We start from the raw sequence: 23,100 nt of genomic DNA, 5'->3' as shown, positions 1-23,100 counted from the left end.
AACAGTGAACTTGATTGAATCAGTAGAAAATCTAGTTTTAGTTAGTTGTATAAATCGCAACAACACAATGAAGGTTTAAGAGCAAACCAATACTTAATAATTGATGAAGGTCTAATCCCTACAAGAGTAATATTGTAAATTTCGTAGTCGTGTAAGAGACGAGATAATCAAACATATACAAAGTCATGACGTGTCTTCTTGGGCAAGTAAGCGAGTTCAGTGGGACCCATCTCCTTGACAAAAAAATAGTGATAATATATCACTAGTGTTAAAAGAAGCTCTTAATTAGTCTATGTAGATAAACGAATTCTCAGAATTGTGCACGTGCGACCCTAAACGAGTTGTCGTGGCCCGAGCCTCACTGTACCAATCGGGGTTAACTAGTACTACTTCCTCCGGCGTTTGGGTTTTGCCTGCATGACAAGAAAAATTACCTCAGCTGAGCGGAAAAAAAAACGAGGATAACTATGACAAAGGGACAAATAAGAATCGATATTTCTTCCACATAGAATTAGAGCAGCAAAGAAATGGGGTAAATGCATAAATGTCAACAATTACTCTTGTGGTGAAGATACAGTATTGCAAATGCAACGAGTAGAAGGAAGTAGATATCTTGTACTACAAGTTTCATTGTAGTCATCTTTCATATGTTCAATAGCCATGCATAAACACGATGCATACATATATAAAACCAAATCGAAAAGGACAAAGATGAAACATGATGCGCAGGTGAGGTAGCTTTACGTACCTTGCGATTTTTGAGAGGGGTTTTACGAGGTTTCTTCTTATCGTCATCGTCATCATCATCATAAGAATGATCGGAGCAAACAAAGCGATTCAATTGTTTTGCCTGTTCTATTGTCATGCCTACACAACCAGGATGGTACCTGCAAACAACCCCCACAAAAACACCCAGGTAATAACGAAGTTAACCGTATATCCTCTCACTGTCAAAACTGAAATTTACGGTACAAAAGGCATACCAGTTTTTGCATTCGTCGCACTGTATCATCAACTGGTCTGGATTATAGGGCAACCCACATTTGCAATACCTTTCAATAACACACACACACACACACACATATTCAAAATCCGCCTCTACCCAAAAGAAAGAAATCAAACAATCATGTCAGTGAAATCATGTGTATATATATATATATTGCAGAACTCACACTCTAACTTTATCCGGAACGATATCTCCGGAGGCGGTTTTATATTCGAATCTGTAATAGTAATCCTGAGGCCTAGCATTGGCCAACTTTGTATAATTCTCGAAAGTGTGGATGGTGCATTTCCCCTCAATTGTGTCGGCACTTTGAATATCGTAGTGGTCCGAAAGGAACAACTCTTTCGCTCCGTGGAACTGTTTTCGACCCGCCCCGGTTTCTTCCGGCCTGTAATACCATCTAACCCTAACATTCACATCGCTGAGATTCTCCGCCTCAATCTTCTCCACAAGCGCCACGTATGGCTCCGTGTTGTTCTCCGACGGCCGCATCAAAACGCAATCCCCAGCTTCAGATCCAATTGAACGCAGTAAAAATTCGATCTTTCACATAAATATCTATATACATACATTTTGTAACAAATCATTCAGGAAATTAAGCACAGGCGGAGTAATGGTGGTGTGTTACCTTTGACGACAGTGTTGGTGCCTCTAATGGTGTAAGAATCGAAGTCCCAGTGTCTTCTCTTCGTCATGTACTTTCTTAAATCCCTAATTTATTTCTCGAATGCGGTTGGAAAAGCTTGCGATGAAATGTATTTTTTCTAGATACGGGACGAGGATTTATTGATAGATCGATCGAAATGTATGAAGAAAAAAAAAACAAGGTGGATCGAGGATGGAAAGGGGGAAAAGTTATAAACCCTAGATTTTTGGGGTAAATGTATGCTTGCGTATTTCAGTCATGGAGACGAGGTTTTGTTCCGAATGAACAGTGTTTCGTGGGGAATCTGGTTTTTTTCCTAGGGATTTTTCGCACCTTTTTCTGCTGTTTCGTATGGTACAGTTTTGGGGAGGTGGGACTGGTAGGTTTGTACGATGTGGAAAGTGGGGTTTCGCCCCACCGGGCCCAGTTCGAACAACTGTTTTTAATTCCAATTTCTAAAAATTCTAACTTTTGATTTTGGGTAAATTACGGACGGCCCCTGAGGTGTTGTCAAATTACAAAAAAAAACCTTTTGTTTCGGTAATTACAATCATCCATCAACTATGAATTTTCTCACACGTTTACTCTTGCAGTGTCAAATTTAGTGAAATCTTCTAAATTGTATTGAATATTCTCCAATTTTATCCGCTCTACATTTTGAAACAAGATGATCATAAGATGTGTCTCTTGGTTTGTAAATATAAAATTGTGATGCATCAAAAACTGCATTTTCGCGCAAAGTGAGTACAAACTAGAGAACATTTCCTCATTCGGAATATTATGTTGAATTTGATACTATAAGTCTTGACAAGATTATTTTAAATTTGACACTTTAACTATTAACGTGTAAGAAAATCCGTTGAAGGGTAAGTGTAATTACCCAAATATGATGGGTATTTTCGTAATTTGATTTTACCTCAAAAGGTGGCAGCAATTTACCCTTTGATTTTTTCTATTTCTTTTGGGCTGCTTCATTATATGTATATGAGATTAAATTACTTGATTTGATTTTAATTTTCGACAATATTTGTTTTGTCCCCAAGACAGTACATTACATTATCACTATATATTTTGTATTTATTTTATATATAATAATAGGTATAATAGAGGAATCTTCTGAGTTTCAAATTTCAATGCTCTGCGTTTACAGCTTTAACATAAAAATGCAACCAAATTCGAATAAATTTTCCCATTCCTATTCAACAAGGAAAGGAAGCATCACACAGGCTACATACCTGAGCAACCAGCACAATGTACTTACTATATTCCTGAAAATATCAAATAACCTTACTTCAAAACAGGGGAAAAACATTTTGAGAGTACCTTCTTCTATGCATTCAACTTCAATAAATATCGTTTTTCCTTCTAGAAACACAAGTATGAATTCAACAAGTTTAGTCATAGTCAACCATGGATATTAAAAAAAGAAAAAGAAAAAAAAAAGAGAGAGTAAACAATCGTGCGCCTGCTTAGAGTTTCTGAATGACCACCGAGTTCAACAAGCCTGCTTGTTCGATAGTCTGAGTCAGATCACCAAGAATCTTGGGAGGAAATCCAACGGTCTGGAGTTGATATGACCTGGACCCACCAGGCCTAGATGCATCAATGAAGGAGCGGATATCAGCAACTGTATGGTGGTGATTGAAGTGGGAGACCATGCGGGTCCCATCAGCCAGCCTGAGTTGGATCGAAGTGGACGGCTGTGATCTATCCACAACAAGGCCCACGGCTGGGGGTGGTGCACCGTGTACCGGAGGAGCAGCACCAACAGTTGTCTCGGGACCTGGTCCAGTTACAGAGCTACTACTACTCCCCAGAGTTCTGCCCACTCCTTGAAATGGATCGTGGGGTACTTCCGGTTCCTGCAAATCACCCAATAATAAATATTTTGTTCACATTTTCCTTCAAAAAAAAAATCACCTAAACAAACAATGTCGTGCACTTGTATACTTGGTGGTTGCAGCCGTCCAGTGGTTCTATAGATTGTTGAAGTAATGCTTGAATATATAATGAAGGAACCATTTCGGGAAATGAGAAGTGGGAAGACACGACCAAGGCATGGAGAGGTGGGAGTGCGACAGCAAATTATTAAGGAAAAATCGTGTCAAATAGGTCTGTCTAGCTAGTCAGCTTTTCAAGATTGAACTTTAACTAAATTAAAAATACTATGCCACATAGAGCACAAGAAAGAAGCTTTTAAAATGGTAAGCTTTTCATTTCAGACATAAAGATACAGTAAATAAGACCGAAATCTTCGACGAAACAAAAAGTTGACAAGGTCGCGAACTCAAGGCTAAGTTCAGCCTTTTACAATCTATTAAACTAAATCTCATTTTTGAAGTTATTTCTGTGCCATAATCAGTCTAACGAGGCAATTACTTTTGTTAAAGCAAGCAATCTTGTACCGTAAATGGAACATATACCAAATGCATGCATTCAGAAAAGAGAGGAACGGGCAAGGAAATATAAACATGAATAAACGATGCAACTTACAGGGTAGTTTTCATCCTTCCTTATGAGATTGACATTGACAGACGATCTCCTGTTTGCAGGTTCCAGCTCTTTAGGGCACTCTGATTTTCTGATGCTCTGCGTAAAGATATCATCACACAATCAAATCCTAGCATAGTAATCCAACATTTTCTATAGCACAAATCGGGAAATTAGATCTTTAATAGTGCCTACTGCATATTTAATGTGATAGCATAGAAATAACGACAGGAAGAGGAGAAAACAAAGGCAAAACAATCGTTCTACTTCAAAATAAGTCAGCTTCAGCACAATGATTCATAATCGTTCTACTTCAAAAAAAAATATGTGTTTATTTCATCGCCCATTACCTCAATAAACGTAGCATTTTCGGGATCATCCAACCTCCTCAAAGGGCCATCACCGACAGTGAAACCATTTCTCCAGAAAATAATGTTATGGACAATTGTCTCAGGCTGCTGTGGAGCAGCTGGCGGTGGTGCAGTTCCACCTGATAGCAATCTTCCCGTCCCAGCGAAGCTTCTCGAGCTTGAAGATGGCTGAAGATTTTCCAGTGGGGCCTGGACAGCACCTTGCTGTCGAGCTTGGTCAAAAATTGCGTCAACATCATTGCCCTTGGATGGGTCTTGGACAAGCATACCACTGAAATATCGTATTTTAATAAATAGTCAGGTAATGATTCATCCCTTATACATATCAGCTAAGCATTTATCAAATGAAGAATAAATATAATAAATGAAATATACGCAAAATTAGTAAAACAAGTAAAACTCATGAACCGGATCAGTAACTTCAAACCAAATCAGCGGTAACTCACATAATTGTAGGCCCTCTACAGTCATGTGCTTCCTTAAGAATTCATAAAAGGATATATTTATAAGAAAATCGAGCAATATCCGGCACAAAAACGATAAATCAATTCAGTCATTTCTACCACTTTAGCAGGCAACAAACAGAAAACAGATGTTTAGGTTTTCCCTTTTATTTTCTCGGGGAATGATATGTTGCACTATATTAAGCTGCAACATATCATACAGCACCACACAGAAACAATCATAAACCTGCACAATATTCTGAGCCAGAATTATATTTTCAGCAAAGGATGGTAATTGTAAATCAACTTAAAGCAACCAATTTAGATCGCCAAACAAAACTTAACATACAAAACCCTAACACAAACACTTAAATATGGGCATCCGTGCCCCAATTAAATACCGGATGATCAACTCCACAACCCAAACAAAATAAGAATACAATATAAATCAATTTGAATCCACCGCAGATCAGAACTCAACTAGCTCGAATTTCAATTAGAGAAACAAACATAACGTGGGAATAGCCTAGGGTTTTGTTATAGCGAGGAAATTGTGGTAAGTATAAAAAAGGAACCTTTTTTCTCCGCCGGTGTAGTACTCCTGGGGACCATCGGAATCACTGTCGGAATCATGGCCCGATGGCCGGTTCAGGTCGGAAAGGGTTCGGATTCCTCCGGCTCGGCTGCCGGAAGGTTTTGAGGGTTTCTTGTCGCGAGAAGACATCTTTGTGGCGTAGGATTGGAACCCAAGCAGAGCAATTTAGCAGAAGAGTCGATTGCAGTCACCTAGGCTTTAGCGGTTGGGTTTATATAAATCCCAATTTATTGGTATTTTTTATTTTAGCCCTCTTTTTATTCTTTTCCTATATCAAGAGTTGGACTTTAATTATGGAACAGCCTTTTTGGATTTAATAAATAGTTTTATTTAAATAAATAAAAAAAAAAAGCTGTATACTTTATAATCTTTTATTCATAAACTATATTTTATTCTATTTAAATACCCCTAATTATTAGTAATTCAATTATGGTGTATTGACAATCCAATCGCACTTCAAATTAATAAGAAAAACGCAACAAGAACTCAATCATGATTACTTCAAGAACAGAAAAAGATCCGGATCCAAATTATCGGATCCGATTCTCCCAATTGCGGTGTTGACGGTTGTTCCAAATTTATTCCAATGAGAAAAATTCACTGAATTTCTTTGCATTGCTTCGCATGAATGTACAACACCCAAGAAGAATGTATGAATATATATATGTACAGATCTTATTCTAGAGAGAGAGAGAGAGAGAGAGGCTTCATAGAAAATCAAACTGGGGCTTCCTTGAGAGAGGGTTTGGATTCCGGATCTGATTTGCAATACCATGCATAGCAGTTCGCCTTTTCAGAGCACTTTCAGTGTACTCATGCAGAGGAGGGAGGGAACTTCCCTCTTCATTTTTCTCTGCCTGTCCTCGAATAATCTGTTGTTTACATACATGAATTACTTGCTCAGATTCAAAGTGCTGATAAATACACAATATACATACATATATATATATATATATATATATATATAGGATACACGATACCTTTGATGCCCAATGCCTCTCGGCTTGCTGACAGACATCCCTTATATCACGGCCCGACATTCTGCATTAACCAACGTAAGGATGATAAGAACACGTACTTATCTTTTGATACTTTCCCGTGTAAAACAGAAACGAAAAAAATGTAGTGTCAAGGTTGATAACATCTCTCTCTCATACTCACTCTTCAGTAGCTGTGGCAAGTTCAGCCATTTCGGATTTTGTCAAGTGCTTCGCATACTGAGCCACAATTGCTTCACGAGTTTGATGATCAGGGAGGTCAAAAGTGATCATGGAATCGAATCGACTGAGAGCAATGTATATAAACACCAGCTTAGAAAATGGTAAATAGCGGTTGTGCTTCTTGGTAATGAACAAGATGTAATTCTGGTCTCACCTAAGTAAAGCAGGATCAAGGTCCTGTTTTCTATTAGTTGCAGCAATAACCACTACTTTCTTCTCCTGCTCAAATCCATCAATCTGCATATGCACAAATCTTATTGACAATCTGCATATGTAATAAATCTTAAATCACAAATTTTAATGACATCAGATAAACCAGCATTACCTGTCGTAACAAGACGGATAAAAGTCTTCGTGTAGCTTCATGGGTTTCACTATCCCGAGCAGTAGCAACAGAATCAACCTAAGTCACATCAAAACGAGTTACAAAATTTACGACCAGTATTAAATTTCATACACGCATAACCTCCAGGTACTGTACCTCATCCAGGAAAATGATGGTGCCATCAACGATTTCATTAGCAAGGGAAAACACCTTCCCTAACAAACGCTCGCTCTCACCATAGTATTTGGACAAGATGATCTCCAATGGTACGTACAACAATGGGACCCCCTGACAAGGAAGAAAACATATGAAACATATCACAGAAATAATATTAAGCTTCAAGGTGTAGATGATATACCGCTTCATTAGCAATTACACGAGCACATGATGTTTTCCCCGTACCTGAAACCGAATTCAATATGTAAGCACTATAATTGGCTGTTTAACAGTGCAAAACCCAAAATTTACCCGACATTTGATGCCGAAGAATCTATAGGATAAAGAGGTTTCGTTAAAGCTTTATGTGGTGGTATATTCTGAGTGTTTTAGGGGAAATATTCTGACTGACACATTTTGGGATGGGAGCATGGTCTCTTGAAATGAACATTGAGGAAGGTTTTTTTCTCAATCAAATGATCTAGTAAAGTTTGTATACCTGGTGGACCTTCAAAAAGCACCGCACGTGGTCTATTTGTCTCGAACTTACACCGAGTACCTCGAGCAATATCATCATACACCTCAGGACTCCTTAAAGCCAGTAATATTGTATCTTCTATCTCTCTACAAGTTTGAAAACCAATCAAAATCAACAGCAAATAGTTTAAGACCTTTCTCATGTAAAGCTCGGAAGTAGATGAAACCAAACAAACATGATTAAGAAAAAAAACTGAATTCAAAACCAGAGTCGTTCTTAATGAAAGCAGAAACTTGTTTGGAACGGGTAGTTTAAACTTCATCACAGACATTAGAGCGCTAATATGAATTGTAGCACTGAAATGCTAGGATGCATGTATCATTATTCATTAGTACCTCTTTTGATTATCATAGCCAGCAATATTATCCCAGGATATATCAACGTTCGGGTTTTCTATATAGGGTTGTTTAAGCCCATAAACCTTGACACCCATCCCCTCCAGACTACTAACAGTTTTGTCCATTGTTGAAGTCCGAGCAGCATCTTCTCTTGGTCTTACTTCTACGCGTTTTGGCTGTCCTGCTAATTGTAAGATAGAAGCCAAAGCATCAAGCTCCTCAAAAGTAAAACTTCCCTGCTTCATGAACTCAATTTCCTGCACATCGGCAAGAAAACTGTTACTAAACCTACAGCAATAGATGTATAAAACGATAATTAGATCTAGATTGAGTATATCATTCAATTACAAGTACTAACAGCTTTGTCGGAGCTAATGAGTGGGCGAAACATGAGGATGCAAAACTCTCCATCATTTGCATTTTTATGAACTTGATCACCACTGGCCTCGGTTCGAGTTTTTGGGCGAGTGAGTGCTAGTTGCCATGCAACCCCACTGGTCAAAGAGTTCATACTATTTATTGACAAGTAAAAAAGAAAAAGGGCCATATAAAAGGATAGATTCAAGAATGATCTATACAAAGGAAAGACGATTTCAGTGAACTCGAAGAAAAACAAGATGAGAGCTGCAGAAAGCAAGATTCGATAACCTGTCCCAAGCACGCAATGTCATATCTGAACCAACACCATTGTTGTCAGGCTTGACTCCAAGACGCGAGACAAGGTTTGCAATTAGAAGTGGAATTTCACAGGATTGAGGAACTTGGAACTTGATTGTCACCTGCCAATAAGCATCAAATAGGCAAGAAAATTAGGATTCAGCGAGTAGAGACTATTACTCATGCTTTGGGATAAAAAAATTGATGCATCCGTTAAATGGACCGCCACCGTAAATCAAACAGCACTGATATCTCTATAGCAATTTAAACACTTAAGGGCCTAAGGCACATAGAATGAAATGGACAGAGAAGGCTACGACCTGCTGCCTACCAACCTTTTGTCCCTTAATGGAAACAATAAAACGAGGATAAGAACCATATCGGCCTCCGTATTGCCTGAGCAATTCTTCTAATCGAGTTTTCTCTTTCCTCGCAATTTCCTCCAGGTTATGATGGTTCAAAACAGGAGATTCCGCTGGTAGAGCAGCTTTAACAGGTTCTGATGATGGAGCAGTTTCAACATATTCTGATGATGGTGGAGTAGTTTCGGCCGATTCCAGCGGCGAATCAGTTTTAGCAGATTCCGGTAGTGGAGCAGTTTTAGCTGTTTCTGGTGGAGGAATAGTTTTTGCTGATTCTGATGGTGGAGCAATTTTAGCTGATTCAGGTGGCAGTTGAGTTTCAGCATCTGCCTACAAATGTCATGTTCGTGAAAAAAACGATAGACGAATTCAGCTGCCATAGAGCGAGTAAAAACCTCAATGTCTTTGTCAGAGTTCGTGATAGTGTTTTTTTTTTAATTATTTTTCTACGGGAATGGGGTAACACAGAAGCAGTACACTAACCCGATCACCATCAGCAAATGCAACATCTAACAGTCCAAAACCAAGCAATCCACCTAATAGCGTGTGAACAGAAAGTTCAGGCACCCCTTTTGGTCGTGGACCTCTCGATCCACATGCTTCGTGCTGTTCAAAAGTCCCTAATTGCACATATATTTTAAATGCTATTGAGCATAATAGTGAGGGTGAATGCATGAATCATGGAAAATACAGCAAGAGAAAGCATCTATATGTGCAAACAACAATTTTGCAAAATAATCCAAAATGACTTGTCACACTTGTCAAAATAAAAGAGAGAGGGTAGAATACTTGATGATTTCTCACACGGAGAATCCGGAATTCGATCACAGTGGTTTAGAGTGCATTATAGATCCCCAAGAACAACTCGACTCATACAGGCTATAGCTTACCCAAAAGAGGGAGAAAATAAATCAAACCGCAAACAATTTTGATAAATCCGCCAGCGAAAAAACCTACACTAGTCCAAAATTTCCAATGAATCTTATTTGCGTATAATTTGAAGTTGAAATTCAATCTTTCCAGTACAATAACGAAAATCTTACAGTAAACAAAATGAAAGTTTGTGCATAACTTAAGGCAATTTTACTTAAAAGTCCATGAAACACAGAAAATACATACAGTGGGAATAATCACCGACTGAATAAACAACAATGCGCAAGATTAAATTAAGAATTAAACGTACGGTTACAGATAGGTAGTGAGAGTGGGAGGCGAGGAGATGGTGAAAATGAAGGGCGAGAGTTTAGGGTTTTGGCGGAAGCGATCGTACGGAATGACCGAATTGTTCGAGCGAGACGCCAAACCGACGCCATTAGAGGGGTGGAGAGAGAAAATCACGCTTCCTTTCTCCCGGCGGTATCTCAAATTCTGAACTTCTGATGGTTACCGCCTTACCGGAACGATCAATAATTATCTATTTATATTCTTTAGAAATCGGTGATCATTTTGAAATTAAAAACAATTAATTTTAACTTAATTATTATAAAATTGAGAGAAATTTTCTTATTGGCTACCATTTTTTTTTTTAGAAAATTGGGATGAATGTTTTTCTAGTATTTAATCCAGAAAATATCCCATAAAAAAAGAAATCTAATTAAAATTTCGGATGTGGATTGTGGATCATTAAAATTTCTGGTGGTGCTCTAATTCGGCCTTTTGGCAATTGAAGTAGCCCAAATACTAAAAACATTAAAAAAAAAATTGATTTAATTGCTTTAATAATAAAAATATTTATTAAATTATAAACAAATATATTTTTATTTTCCGAATTATCATTTTTAGACATGATCTATCGTCTATCGACTATAATGTACATTGTTAATTTTTTTTAATTAATATAATTAAACTTCTTTTTAATTCCCACAATAATGGAGTAGTGCCAGCAGGGTATTTATGTAATTTATCTAGCAACAGTTCATTTCGATTGACAAACAGAAAGTTACTGATCAATTAATTATATTATATATATATTACTAAAATATATAGTCAATTACATAAATAGTAGTTAATACATATATATGAGAGAGAAAATTAATTACTGCCAAGAAATTTTACTTACTGCACAAAGGGGAAAATTAAAACTGGCTGTAATTTGTCTGGGAGTGATTAATTTAATACTAATACACTTTCTTGGTAAATAGACTTCTGATGTTAAATAAATTACTCCCACGTACCCCTTCACCGGCGGCGCCACCACCTGCGCCGGCGGAGATACCACCAGCATTACTCTCAACACTTCTACAACCCAGATGTTGCCGGTAGCCGATGCACATGGGAACATTCAGAGCCAATACTCTAGCTTTGGAACCTCCGGCGCCGGCGCCGGCGCTGGGTATATTCCGGCGAGCATCAATTCCATCTTTCTTGAGCCCCTTTTCGGCACCCTTGAAAACGTTCTCCGAGCTCCGACCGGCGCCGCCGCCGCCGCCGACGCTCCGGCGGACCTGCCACACAGGACTGCTTCTTCCCAAGTGGACTCCGGCTCTGCTGGGGCTGTTGGGGGGCCACTTCCTGAATTTTGACTCGCCGGCTGAGTTACTCCGGGAGCAGGGGGCGCTGCTGACTTTCCGAGTTGCCACCGCGGGGCGAGGCCGAGCTCCGCCGTTCCCGGCGGATCTACTCCTTGAGAAAGGCCATATATTTATGTTGAGCTCCGCCGCAGTAACGCCGCCGCCGCCGCCGCCGTTCTTCTTCTCTCTCCTCTTCTCTCTAACACTAATAATTACATCCTTCTCTCTAACACTAATTACATCTTTCTTGTCATTCTTCTTGAAAATATCTCTCCACCGCTTCGAGGAGGTGAAAGAGGAAGCTTCAGCCGACTCAACAGTACTAGAAGATTCGGCATCCGCCGTGACCCGACCCGACTCGGCTGCCTGAGTGTCTTGCGGCGGCGGCGGCGGCGGAGGAGGCGGATCCTCAGTAGTGGCGAGATGGAGGCGGTGGAGGGGGAGGAGCACGCCGTTGGAGAAGAGCTCGTCGGCGGAGTGGAGATTAGGCTGAGGAAAAGAAGGGTTTCTGATCATCCAAAACTCGAACTCCGGCGACCTCGAATCGGCGCTGCTTCTTCTTCCACTGCTGCACGGCGTTAGAATCTGAGGAGGGAGGTGCTCTGGCGGTGCTTCCATTTTTCTTGAAACTGAAGAAGCTTTTTTTTTTTTTCTTAAATGATTTTCTCTCACTCATTAATTTGCCCGTTATATATATATTATACTGGAATATGTGATTTACAAAATCTTTATTTTATTTATTTAATTTAGAAGGACTATTTCTGAAAATTAATTAATTGGCGAGATATAGTATAAGCAAAAGCATATCGGACAATAATTATATATTATATATTAATTAAATAAATAAAAGTGAGAAAGTCACCGCATCTATCTGTCTCGTGTAATAAGGTACTCCGTATGTGAGATGTGTTCATGTGCAAAAAAATAATACAATTCCGGATATTATTTTTTTATTTTAAAATTCTTATATGTTATGTGGATATAATATTATTACATATCCTCATATTGGTATATGCAATTTGTTAGAGAAAATACTCCAATATTTATGGTCCCGACCCGAATACTCACGAAGATATAAATATTTTCATAATTTATTATTTTTTTGCACATAATTTATTATCTTTTAATTATCACAGTTTATTATATTTTTTTTGCAGATAATTAATATATTTTCATAATATTAAGGTTATTTTTATGGTGAATAAATTAATGTAATAATGTGAGATGTATGGTGGTAACGTGGTGTAAACATGTGCAGTAGGTATAGGGATTAAAAAACATGTACTTTTATATGTGAAAGGTGCTATTCATTAGAGTAAATCTAGACACAGATTCGTACTCTCCTTGTCCACCTTTTCATCAAAATGTAGGATTAATTCATAACAATCTTAAGTAAAATCAAACAAATATAAAGGATAGTAAATTACAAATAACCCCTAAGTATGTTTGTAAAAGGCTTAATCTCACTTTGCACCTTTGAAATATAGCATTTTGACACTTTTTACCCTCAAAAAATAATAATAGTATTTTGCACCATCAAAACACTGAATTATTCGTAATGCACCTTGAATTGATTAACGAGGGAAATTTCATTTTTTGTTGTTTTTATTTTATTTCCAGTGGAAAACTAAATTAAATTGTTATTTTCTTCAAAGGGGGACAAAATAAAAATCTCACTTGATTATTAAAAAATTATGTTTCTTTAATTTCTTAATGTAAATATTGGATACTGCAGTCAACAAATCAATTGCCTGGTTTGAATTGAGTATATTTTTAAGTTGGCAATTTTTGTGCATTATTTTTTTCTTTTTCAGCTGTAGTAAAAAGTTTGCCATGACTTTATTTAATTTTTTTGTAAAATAAATAGTACATATTCAGACCAAACACTAAATAGTAGTAAATCTCAGAAGGTATCGAAGTGGACAATGTAATAATGATTCCATCCAAATTCAGTACTGCTGCAAGAAAAAAACTTCAAAATAAAAAATAAAATTGATGATTTGATCAAAGAAAAGAATAAAAGTGGGTCGAAGTACTCTGAGATATTCATTTCAAAACTGACCATATATAATAAATTCCAAATTAAAGCCAATTTATTCGCAGATCCTTTGCACTTGTGAAATGCAGCTGAACAGTGTTGTGGTTGGATTAGGATTATTGCTCATAATTCATAATTCATAGGAGAAAACAATTTATATTTTATGATGAAAAATTGAATATAATTAGTGGGCAACACTGTTTGGTGTTAGGTTTGATGTATATATCATTTATAAACAAGTGATGTCAATTCATTTGCACAAGTCTTGAATTAATATATTTCATACAAGAAAATAGTCAAACCTAGAGAATAAATATTTCTTGAATTATTGTGCACAATCCATATTTTCAAACACTTGATTATCAATATTGTAAAATACTTAACATCTCGTATATCAGATGCTACACCTGATGTAACACATATATGATACATTAGGTGGGTTTAAACTTTGAACCGTAAATTTACGTAAATAACTACCCACTAAATGCACATACACATGTACATGTGTATTATTGTATGGACATATGTATTATTATATATAGATCAATTGCTTAAAATCACACGATGTATTTCATCAAGTGTTGCAGCATTTAAAAAATTGGATAATTTGTTTCAATCTTGTTAACATTTTCGATATTTGGGAAAATTGACCAACGAAATATCCAGAATTAAAAGTTTGTAGTCAAAACTTCACCCACAAAAAGAAAAAAAAAAATATAGAAAAAAAAAAAAAAAGAGGAATCGGTATATTCCAAAAACTAATTTGATTGTTAGTGTGTAGGAATAAAGTACAGAGATGTATAAGATGGAAGAAAACATAAGATGATAAATAAGAATGTCCAAAGTGACAGCTTAGGCGGGGGGCCTGTTTGGGTGCTGTTCATGCAAATATACTTAATTGCTGGTGTTTGGGTGGTGGGGTTTGCCCCTAACCAAACAGACACATTAATCCCAATTTGGAGTTTTGTAGAAGATTATTTTTTAATTTGTTTGATTGTGTTTGTTTTGTAATTACTAGCTAATTAATTCATCTAGAACTGTACTCATGTGAAGGCAAAAAAAACTAGCCTTAATTTGTTAATCCATTTTTTTGGCCCCCCTCCCTACAACAAACAGGCCCCCGTTTTATGATAGCAACAGCCACGTGCCATATTGGCATCTTCCTATTCTTTTATTTTTGTGCAATTATTTCCTTTCTTCAGGAGCTAATATTTTTTGTGCAATAATTATTTACTTTATCGTTAGTTTTGTATTGGATAATAAATTTAATTGAAGTTGTAAGCTTTAAAATTTTAGCCTTTTAATATTTTCACCTAGCACTCTACATGGCTCAATTTTATCGGTCAATCGACCCACATTTTCTTGGCCGATAACCGATCGTACAAACCAACTGACCCATTGTTTATCCGATAATAATTGGACCGGTAATTATTTTCAATATTCAACAAAATCAGATAGTCGAATCAGAGAGTACTTGCCGATAATTATCCGACTCGACCCATGTCTAGCCGTATAATTTCACCAAAAGTGTCGTTGGCTTCATTTATGCAACACTGCATGTATTATTTATTCGCCACTTTTTTGGTGGTCCATGTAATGAATAATGGTCGGTTGTGATAATTGTTGCATTATCACTTTGAAATTACTATATTGATGTAATAAATATCTATAAAGGGTTGAGCCACTTGACCTAGACTAGAGTGCATCCCACCTTCCATTGTACTAAATGAGTAAATATGTTTTGCTAATAATTAATCTTGTTAATTGTAAAATGAGGGTGAAGGCTGATATTATTAAGGGTTTGACTTTTATTTTTATATATATGTAAAATATGTATGTTATTGACGTTAGTTAAAAATGCATCCCATGATGTCAGTCGTGCAAAGTGAAATCCAAGGTTATTATGCCTCCACTAACTTAATCCCATGTGAAGGTTGGACCTACACATATATAAAAATTAAAAAAATGAAAAATTAAATTTATGACCACACAAAAAAAAAATTAATCAAAAATAATTTTTAGGTGACAATTGATTGAGAGAGAAGTGACGTTTTTACCATTGGAACTTGAAAGTGTTATTAAGTTTAAACGCGACAACAACCAATCAATCATGAGGTAATCCCCCACCTATGAAAGTGACTGGCTAGTTAAACTAGAGTAATTAATTAATATTTAATAAGAAGAAAATGCAATGATTAAATATTAATTAAGCAAAAAAAAAAAGGGAAATAGTAAAAATATAGAGTAGCTACTAGCTAGCTGCAGAAGCATCAGCATCACACTAAAAAACAGAGGGTCGTATATAGTTAAAGATTGTTCCAAAACTTGCTATATATCATCATATCTATGAATGGCAGTGGCTAAGGCTAACACTAGGATACTATTGCCTATAGGTTGGCAGTCACATATAACTAGCATGGTCCCAAACCCTCAACTGTCAACACTCTATTTAATTTCATTACACAGACTTGCATATATTTATTTTTATATATTTAATAAATAACTCGATTTTCGAAAATAACTCGATCTTTGATGCAGTTTATTCTTTTTATAAAGTAATTAATGATGCAGCATTGTGGAGCGTAGAACTTTCGTTCCTTCGAGGTTGTCTTTAAATCCATAGTTATATTTCCTAAGCTATTTCATTTGGGTTGCCATGTGAATGTGATGATGCATTATCTACTTTTGATGACGTGTTTTTTCGAAATATGAATAAATCAACGTGTCAATAATGGTACTCAGATGAAGACTGGAGATAAGTCGTGCGTACATACATGAACGACAAGTTTGCTTCCAACTTTGATCAAGAAACACGACTTTTACTCTTGTTAAATCTATATCATAATATATTTTCTTGGGGAAAGGTTATATATAAGAAAAAAAATAATGGAGCACGTGATTGTCGGAGTTTCTGATGTAAAGTCAATTTATTAAGTACTTTTAGAGTTAAAGAGATGGCCAAAAGGTGACAAGCTTTTGGAATCGAAGAAAGATTGGCATTTCTTTTTTCTTTACTGATCCTACCAGTGACATATATAGATATGTAAAATCTCTATAGACAGGTAAAATAGGAAAATCTTATCCTATAATAATAATAATAATAATTAAAAATAAATAATATACCAAGGTGATAAAACGGTTCAACGATAAATTTGATTAAATAACTTCACACTAAGTACACATACACTTGGATATGTGTGTGTGATCGTGTGGAGATCAACGACTCAAATTCACCCAATGTAAAATAACCAGTGTAAAAATGCATCTAATTTCCGAATAACTAGGGTACCGTATTTTCATTCAAACAAAGGTGAAAAATGTAAGCCTAATAACTCGATTACTACACCGTGTCGTTTGAGGATCTAAAGTTTGATTTCTGAATTTGCACCGAATGTTCAAAGATTGATTTTATTTCATTTATTAGTCCAATTAAAAGGTCATAAACATAAGTTACATTTTCAGAAAAAATAAAAGTGGCGATGTGAGTCGAGATTATCTCTAGGATTAAAAAAACTCAAACAAATTTGTAATAAGGGTCGCAAAAGGAAGAGCAAATGCACTCACATTCATACTTGAGCTCCGAGTTCCAGCAGTAAGGTGTGATTGAGATTATCAGATGCTGGGCCGACAAATTGAATGGGACCTGCACATTTGGGAGAATAATAAGATGAATTAATCGAAGCAGTATACACAATGGATACAAACAAAATAAAACTGTACCGGGATTCAAATATCGGTTTTTTAGAGCCCACTCTTCCCGCATGGATACAAATTTCTTGAATGGGGCACCTGAAACGAGCATCAATACACTAAAACATTGAGATATTCGAATTCCTATATAAACGTAGAAGGGAAATTGGAAGAGTGTGAATAAAGATATTCTGACCTTCGAGCTCAACCATTGCCTTCTTTATCACAGGCTTGAACTTACCTGCATTATAAAATGTAGTTTCAAGTTAAGGAAGGATAATAATGATAATAATAAGATAAAGTTTGGACAATTTGCAAACATTTGAATCTTAATTTTAGGATAGGGTGAAACAGCAATAACAACTATCATAAGATGGAAATAAATGCATACCGTGCCTCCTTTCGACGTCCATTAGGGAAGTCAACGGAGTTCCACCAACAGTCCATTCAGACACTGGAGCAGCCAAGTTACCCACCTGCAAGTAAACGAAAACATAGGAAAACAAATTAATTAAAGCAGATTGCAAGAAAAAAAATGGACTTTATCAAATTTACGGAGAACTGGAAGTGGAAGCACAAACCGAGGATATTAATCCCGATTTCCCAGTATTAAGTAGCGCACCAGCGGCGTAACCCAAAGCATAGCAGTATGTGGAATCAAAATTAGATGGTAACCCACATCTTCCCTCATACCTGAGACATCAAAATTGAGATGAGGGAAAAATACAAATCGTTGTTTTTTTAATTTTTTAAATTGGCCTTATAAATTACCCGAAAAAGTGAGACTGCCCTTTGAATTGACCCTTGTATGCAGCAATTTGTTTCCTCAACTCCAACTCAGTTTCAACCATTTGAATAAGCATTTTCTCAGTTTCAATTTTGGCAACCTGCGCGCATGGACAAATTTAAAAAATGATAAAAAAAAATATATATATGTGGGAAACTAAAATTTAAGAATAACTTGACACGTACCTGGACATTTCCATGGGGATCTCTCTCAAGCATCAATTGATCCTGGATTGCTGAGGGTAAGAGATCAAAAAGCTGGAGAGAGGAAGGGGTGAGTTTCTTTTTCCAAACACCAGCTTCATCCACAACTTCATGGGCCAAAATCTCGTTTAATTCGGAGATGAGCAGCTGAACCTGCAATCAAATGCAAATCAGTATATTCTACAATGAGCAAAATTGAAAATTAGTACCATACCAAAGCAGTATAACAAAGTTCTACAGAGAAAATAGTTTGTGCTGATTAGTGAATCGTGAGATGATGGTGGTATAGAAAAGCGACAAACGATGAAAAGAATGACCTCTGGAATGAAATCAATAAGTCCTTCGGGAATGAGTATGACACCATAGTTGTAACCCAGCTCTGCACGTTTGCAGATCACATCGGCAATGTAGTCTGTGACATTTTTAAGGGTCTGCTTCTTTTCAGCAACCTGCAGCAACATTGAACTCATCAACTGAAACAAATGTCTGGGGAATCCAAGAGTATTGAGAAGAAACTTTTAGCCATACACATTTTATGATTAATTTATTTAGTTATACAATAGGATTATCTATAAATCAAACTCTAAATAGATTGATATATATAATTCCAAAGTCTTTGAGGTAAATCAGTAAAGACGGGTTTGAGAAGTCCAAATTGTCATAGGAGTGAATGGAAAAAGGTATTTCAAACTGACCAAAGTCGATCCCATTTGCGATATAGTAATACGCATTATGATGACACTAGATATGTTAGGAAGGTGAATCATATAATCCGTAAATTGTACCTCTTCTCCAATAAGAGTAATATTTGGATGAGTTTGCAACGCGCATTCTAACGTGATATGAGAAGCGGCACGTCCCATAAGTCGAACAACTGCATAAAATGAGATACTTACCTGACGTCATTGTTGATAAGTAAGTAGAAAGCTACAACAGTATCATTGTTAAACTGTAACATCTAGAAGCTGCTGACTTATTAGAAATGTAAGGTGAAACAAAAAGTTCTCTCGGCAGAGAGATTTAGAAGAGCAGCTTTTCTCCAATTCAAATGCAGCAAATGAATTTGTTTACAAATTTACGACATTCTATCTCTCTAATAAGCTGCAGGGGAAATGTCTGCACCTGTATTTGCACAGGGTACCAACCAAAATAGAAGGAAAAATAGACTGAGAGAACTACACTTAGAAATTCAATTACTTACAATGATAGTATTTTCCAGTTGAACGAGCATCTATCATGACATTACCAATCATTTCAGCATATATCTGCAGAAAGTATTTGAACACCAAATTGTAAGATATGTTTCTTTTTCACACTGACGAAAATTAACGTCCTTTTATTAAAGGAAATATACATGTGGAATCATATAAACTGGAGATATTCCTGAAATACAAAATGGCAAACAGGAAAGATATCTGCTAAAGAACATACATGAGCTAAAATAGCGTGCCACGAGTATACTGAAGCAGTACATAAATTACCTTGCATGCAGTATCGAACCCAAAACTTATGGGCACTTCCTTGCTTTTCAGATCACCATCAATGGTCTTCGGACACCCAATGACGCTTGTTTTCAATTTTTTACTCCTGGAGAATTTAATGATTGCATGGAAGGAGAAAAGCATGTTAAATCAACGACTTAAACATACAATGACAAAGAGGAACTTCGAAGATAATAGCAACTATCCATAAAATAGACACATACCTAAAATTTTCAGCCAAAAGGCAGGCATTTGTGTTTGAGTCGTCCCCACCAATTACAACAAGACCATCTAAATCAAGCTTCACAGATGTGTCTTCAGCTTGCTTAAACTGAAATACGATGACAAAACGTCAGTCAATTTTAACATAAAGAAATATGTAGGCATAGTACAAGTATGCATCATATCGAATGTATACCTGCTCTGGGGTCTCGATTTTGTCTCTACCACTGCATATCATATCGAACCCACCCTGAAAGATATATTATAAGTACCACATCTCATAGCATGAGCGAGATAAAGCATCACAAGCTAAACCACTATCAATGTTCAAACGAAATGGATTTCAGTTGAGAAAGTGAGCTGACCTGATTTCTGTAGGGATAGATAAACTCTGGGGTCAATACTACATACTTGCCCTTCATTATTCCAGCTGGTCCACCCCTGAATCCATATAATGTGCTCCCTTTGCAACGATCCTGTAAGTAATCTACAATACATATACATCTACAAGTTAGATATACACATATTTCATCACATAAATTTGATGAAAAAACGAAATCACTAACCGAAAATTCCAGAAATAACATTGTGTCCCCCGGGAGCTTGTCCTCCAGATAGGACCACCCCAATCTTCAAACTCTTACTCAACGAATTATCCGTGGAATCACCCGGTACCAAGTTTGCTGATGGTTGTCCAAAGAGGCTAGGAAACAACTTTGCAATCTCATCTGCGTTTTTAGGCGACAACTCAAATTTATCTCATATGCATGTTCAAACACTCGTAAGTCCTAACTGGTACCTAATAGAGTCTGTCTTAGGTCAACCACTAGACTAATAGCATATCTGAAAACTGCTCAGTTTACGGTAAGAAATAGGAGTCAGAGGGACATTTAAGTATAAATACTATCCATTGTATGTAAAAACACGACAAGCATTTGTCTCAATCCAATTCGAAGATTAAGAAAACAAATAAATAGTTCTAAATTCTAAATTCTAAATTCTAAAACCTCAGAACTTTTGCTGAACATCAATTATATTGCTATCCTAAGAATCAGAGTTTGCTTTGCAGTCGAGCACAAACGAGATACAATTAATTCCTTCACAAGTTGATATTAAAATGGAGGAACTCAACTCAATTGAACTATACGAGACGATTTTATGATTATCTTAAGCTAGTCGATGGCTGCGTTTAGCAGGCTCAGATCGTCGAAGTTGTAATAAATCTATAGAAACTTGAATTGGAATCCTACTGGACTTCAATTTTAAGATCCAATTTCAAGCATCGAAATACAATGCACCGGAAACAAGTCCTAATAATTTATTTATTTTTCAAAATCACGTCAGTAAATCTCCTGAAAGAAACCGACGATAAACTATCTGAAATCAAGCGATGTTCATTACTGAATGTAAACAATTATTCGGAAAAACTCCAGCAACAACCAGATCAGGAAAATGTGCGCACTCCGCAAATAAACTGAACATTTCATAGAAGCACGTGTGCAATCGCCATGAAACTTGTCACTCGTGTATATTTGTATGGATACCTGGATTGCCGGCGGCGGAGCTAGGTGGACCGTCGACGACTTTGAAGGAGTTTTTGAGGACGGAAGGCAAGGGGAGGGGATGATCGAGACGGCTGTTCTGTACTTCGCTGTAAACAGCGGCTTGTCGGCCGGCGGACGGAGTTTTGAAGGCGGCGTGGTCGCCGTTAGAAACCAATGTAGCAGCCGCCATCGGAGAGTAGATGTTCTTACGCACACTCTACTTGGGAGTGACTAAAACCTCAGATCTTGCGGAAGAGGCTTCACTCAGTGGCTTTGTGGTATTTGTTTTCCTCTCGATTTTAGTTTAATATATAATTAAATTTCATCAAGAAAAAAAGTTTATGATAATTAATTATATTCTGGGGGTAAATATGTCCTTGGAGGCTCCTTCCAAAACGGAGATGCCGAAAATAAAGAATATTCGAATATCAATTTTGTTGAGGCTGGACTGGGCCTTCCTTGCCTTTGGGCTCAAGGTGGAATCTGAAAAGGCCACTAAATAAAGTATATTCGAATATTTATTTGGGTAAAAATTACAGGCAGGTAAGATCAAATTACGAAAAAACTCCTCATTTTTTTGGTAATTACAGTCATCCTCTCTCTTTTTATGTGTCTACTCTTTCAGTGTCAAATTTATTGGAATCTTCTGGATTATGTGAAATGTTCTTCAGTTTGTACTCATTTTATCTCATTCGAGCTCCATATTTTGAAACAAGATGTGTCTTTTGGCTTGTAAATATCAAATTGTGGTGCATCGCATACTGAATTTTTGCACAAACATAAGTACATGTTAGAGAATATTATATTATAGAACTCTCCTAATATTAGGATTCTAGTATGATTCGGTTACCTAGATTAGTTAGGATTTAGTTACCTAGTCAAACTCTATTACCTTGCAATATTTCTCTATATATATTCCATGTAATCATCCCATAACACAATGGGGGGTTTCTATTCTATTACGTATTATTATTTCTCTCTTTCTCCTTCTTCTATTCTTCTTATATGGTATCAGAGCGCCAGGTTTTTTAACCTAGCCGCCTTTCTTCTCCATGGCGGTGACCACCCGATTTTCTCCCTCCCCCCGGTGGTGGTACTCTTAATATCTTTCTTCTTCTATCTTTTCTATGAACACCACCAAATTTTCTCCCTCCCCCGGTGGTTCTTTTTCTTTTTCTTCTACTTCTTCTTCTTCTTCTTCTTCTCCATGGCCTATGGCCTAAAACCTAGCCGCTGCCTCTCTTCTTCTCGATGGCCGGCGACCACCAAACCAATTATCTCCCTCCCGGTGGTGGTACTCTTCTCTCTATCTATCTTCTTCCTATATGGTGGTGCATCTTCTCTATCTCTGTCTTCTTCTTCTTCCTCTTTTCTTCTCCATGGTCTACAACCTAGCCGCCGCCTCTTCTCTTCTCCATGGCAGGCGAATACCACCCGATCTTCTCCCCCCTATCTCATCTCTTCTCTTCTCTCTATCT

At 36.8% G+C, this 23,100-nt stretch overlaps 5 protein-coding genes across 5 annotated transcripts; all 5 read right to left on the bottom strand.

The window, feature by feature from the left end:
- Positions 1-74: 74 nt before the first annotated feature.
- Positions 75-2,920, bottom strand: LOC105968524 (chromatin remodeling protein EBS). The gene is made up of 5 exons (XM_012993157.2): positions 1,635-2,920; positions 1,173-1,515; positions 984-1,052; positions 749-887; positions 75-413 (listed from the first exon to the last, which is right to left on the bottom strand). The coding sequence occupies exons 1-5, from the start codon at positions 1,699-1,701 to the stop codon at positions 387-389; spliced, it is 645 nt and encodes a 214-aa protein (XP_012848611.1). The 5' UTR covers positions 1,702-2,920; the 3' UTR covers positions 75-386.
- Positions 2,921-2,963: 43 nt separating this feature from the next.
- Positions 2,964-5,844, bottom strand: PUX4 (plant UBX domain containing protein 4). Its single transcript, XM_012993778.2, has 4 exons — positions 5,532-5,844; positions 4,493-4,784; positions 4,146-4,241; positions 2,964-3,514 (listed from the first exon to the last, which is right to left on the bottom strand). Exons 1-4 carry the CDS (start codon positions 5,678-5,680, stop codon positions 3,122-3,124), a joined length of 930 nt encoding a protein of 309 aa, XP_012849232.2. The 5' UTR covers positions 5,681-5,844; the 3' UTR covers positions 2,964-3,121.
- A 190-nt stretch (positions 5,845-6,034) lies between these two features.
- LOC105969087 (P-loop containing nucleoside triphosphate hydrolases superfamily protein) lies at positions 6,035-10,711 on the bottom strand. The gene is made up of 14 exons (XM_012993823.2): positions 10,331-10,711; positions 9,631-9,767; positions 9,121-9,477; positions 8,777-8,907; positions 8,487-8,622; positions 8,126-8,385; positions 7,752-7,876; positions 7,455-7,498; positions 7,253-7,384; positions 7,097-7,174; positions 6,926-7,008; positions 6,713-6,835; positions 6,532-6,592; positions 6,035-6,423 (listed from the first exon to the last, which is right to left on the bottom strand). Exons 1-14 carry the CDS (start codon positions 10,458-10,460, stop codon positions 6,259-6,261), a joined length of 1,962 nt encoding a protein of 653 aa, XP_012849277.2. The 5' UTR covers positions 10,461-10,711; the 3' UTR covers positions 6,035-6,258.
- Positions 10,712-11,166: 455 nt separating this feature from the next.
- LOC105968457 (uncharacterized) lies at positions 11,167-12,410 on the bottom strand. The gene has a single exon (XM_012993091.2). It carries the CDS (start codon positions 12,273-12,275, stop codon positions 11,265-11,267), a length of 1,011 nt encoding a protein of 336 aa, XP_012848545.2. The 5' UTR covers positions 12,276-12,410; the 3' UTR covers positions 11,167-11,264.
- Positions 12,411-17,087: 4,677 nt separating this feature from the next.
- On the bottom strand, positions 17,088-22,019 carry LOC105968907 (pyrophosphate--fructose 6-phosphate 1-phosphotransferase subunit beta). Its single transcript, XM_012993605.2, has 16 exons — positions 21,623-22,019; positions 20,645-20,806; positions 20,444-20,565; positions 20,275-20,328; positions 20,081-20,187; positions 19,857-19,962; positions 19,577-19,640; positions 19,161-19,249; positions 18,693-18,824; positions 18,358-18,528; positions 18,157-18,272; positions 17,967-18,078; positions 17,777-17,861; positions 17,582-17,626; positions 17,416-17,484; positions 17,088-17,338 (listed from the first exon to the last, which is right to left on the bottom strand). The coding sequence occupies exons 1-16, from the start codon at positions 21,810-21,812 to the stop codon at positions 17,262-17,264; spliced, it is 1,701 nt and encodes a 566-aa protein (XP_012849059.1). The 5' UTR covers positions 21,813-22,019; the 3' UTR covers positions 17,088-17,261.
- Positions 22,020-23,100: the final 1,081 nt, after the last annotated feature.

Source organism: Erythranthe guttata, chromosome 13 (genome assembly GCF_056151865.1).
Source record: "Erythranthe guttata isolate IM_541 chromosome 13, IM_541, whole genome shotgun sequence".
NCBI lineage: Eukaryota > Viridiplantae > Streptophyta > Magnoliopsida > Lamiales > Phrymaceae > Erythranthe > Erythranthe guttata.
The sequence above is the reverse complement of the archived record's forward strand: the minus strand, read 5'-3'. Positions and strand labels throughout refer to the sequence as shown.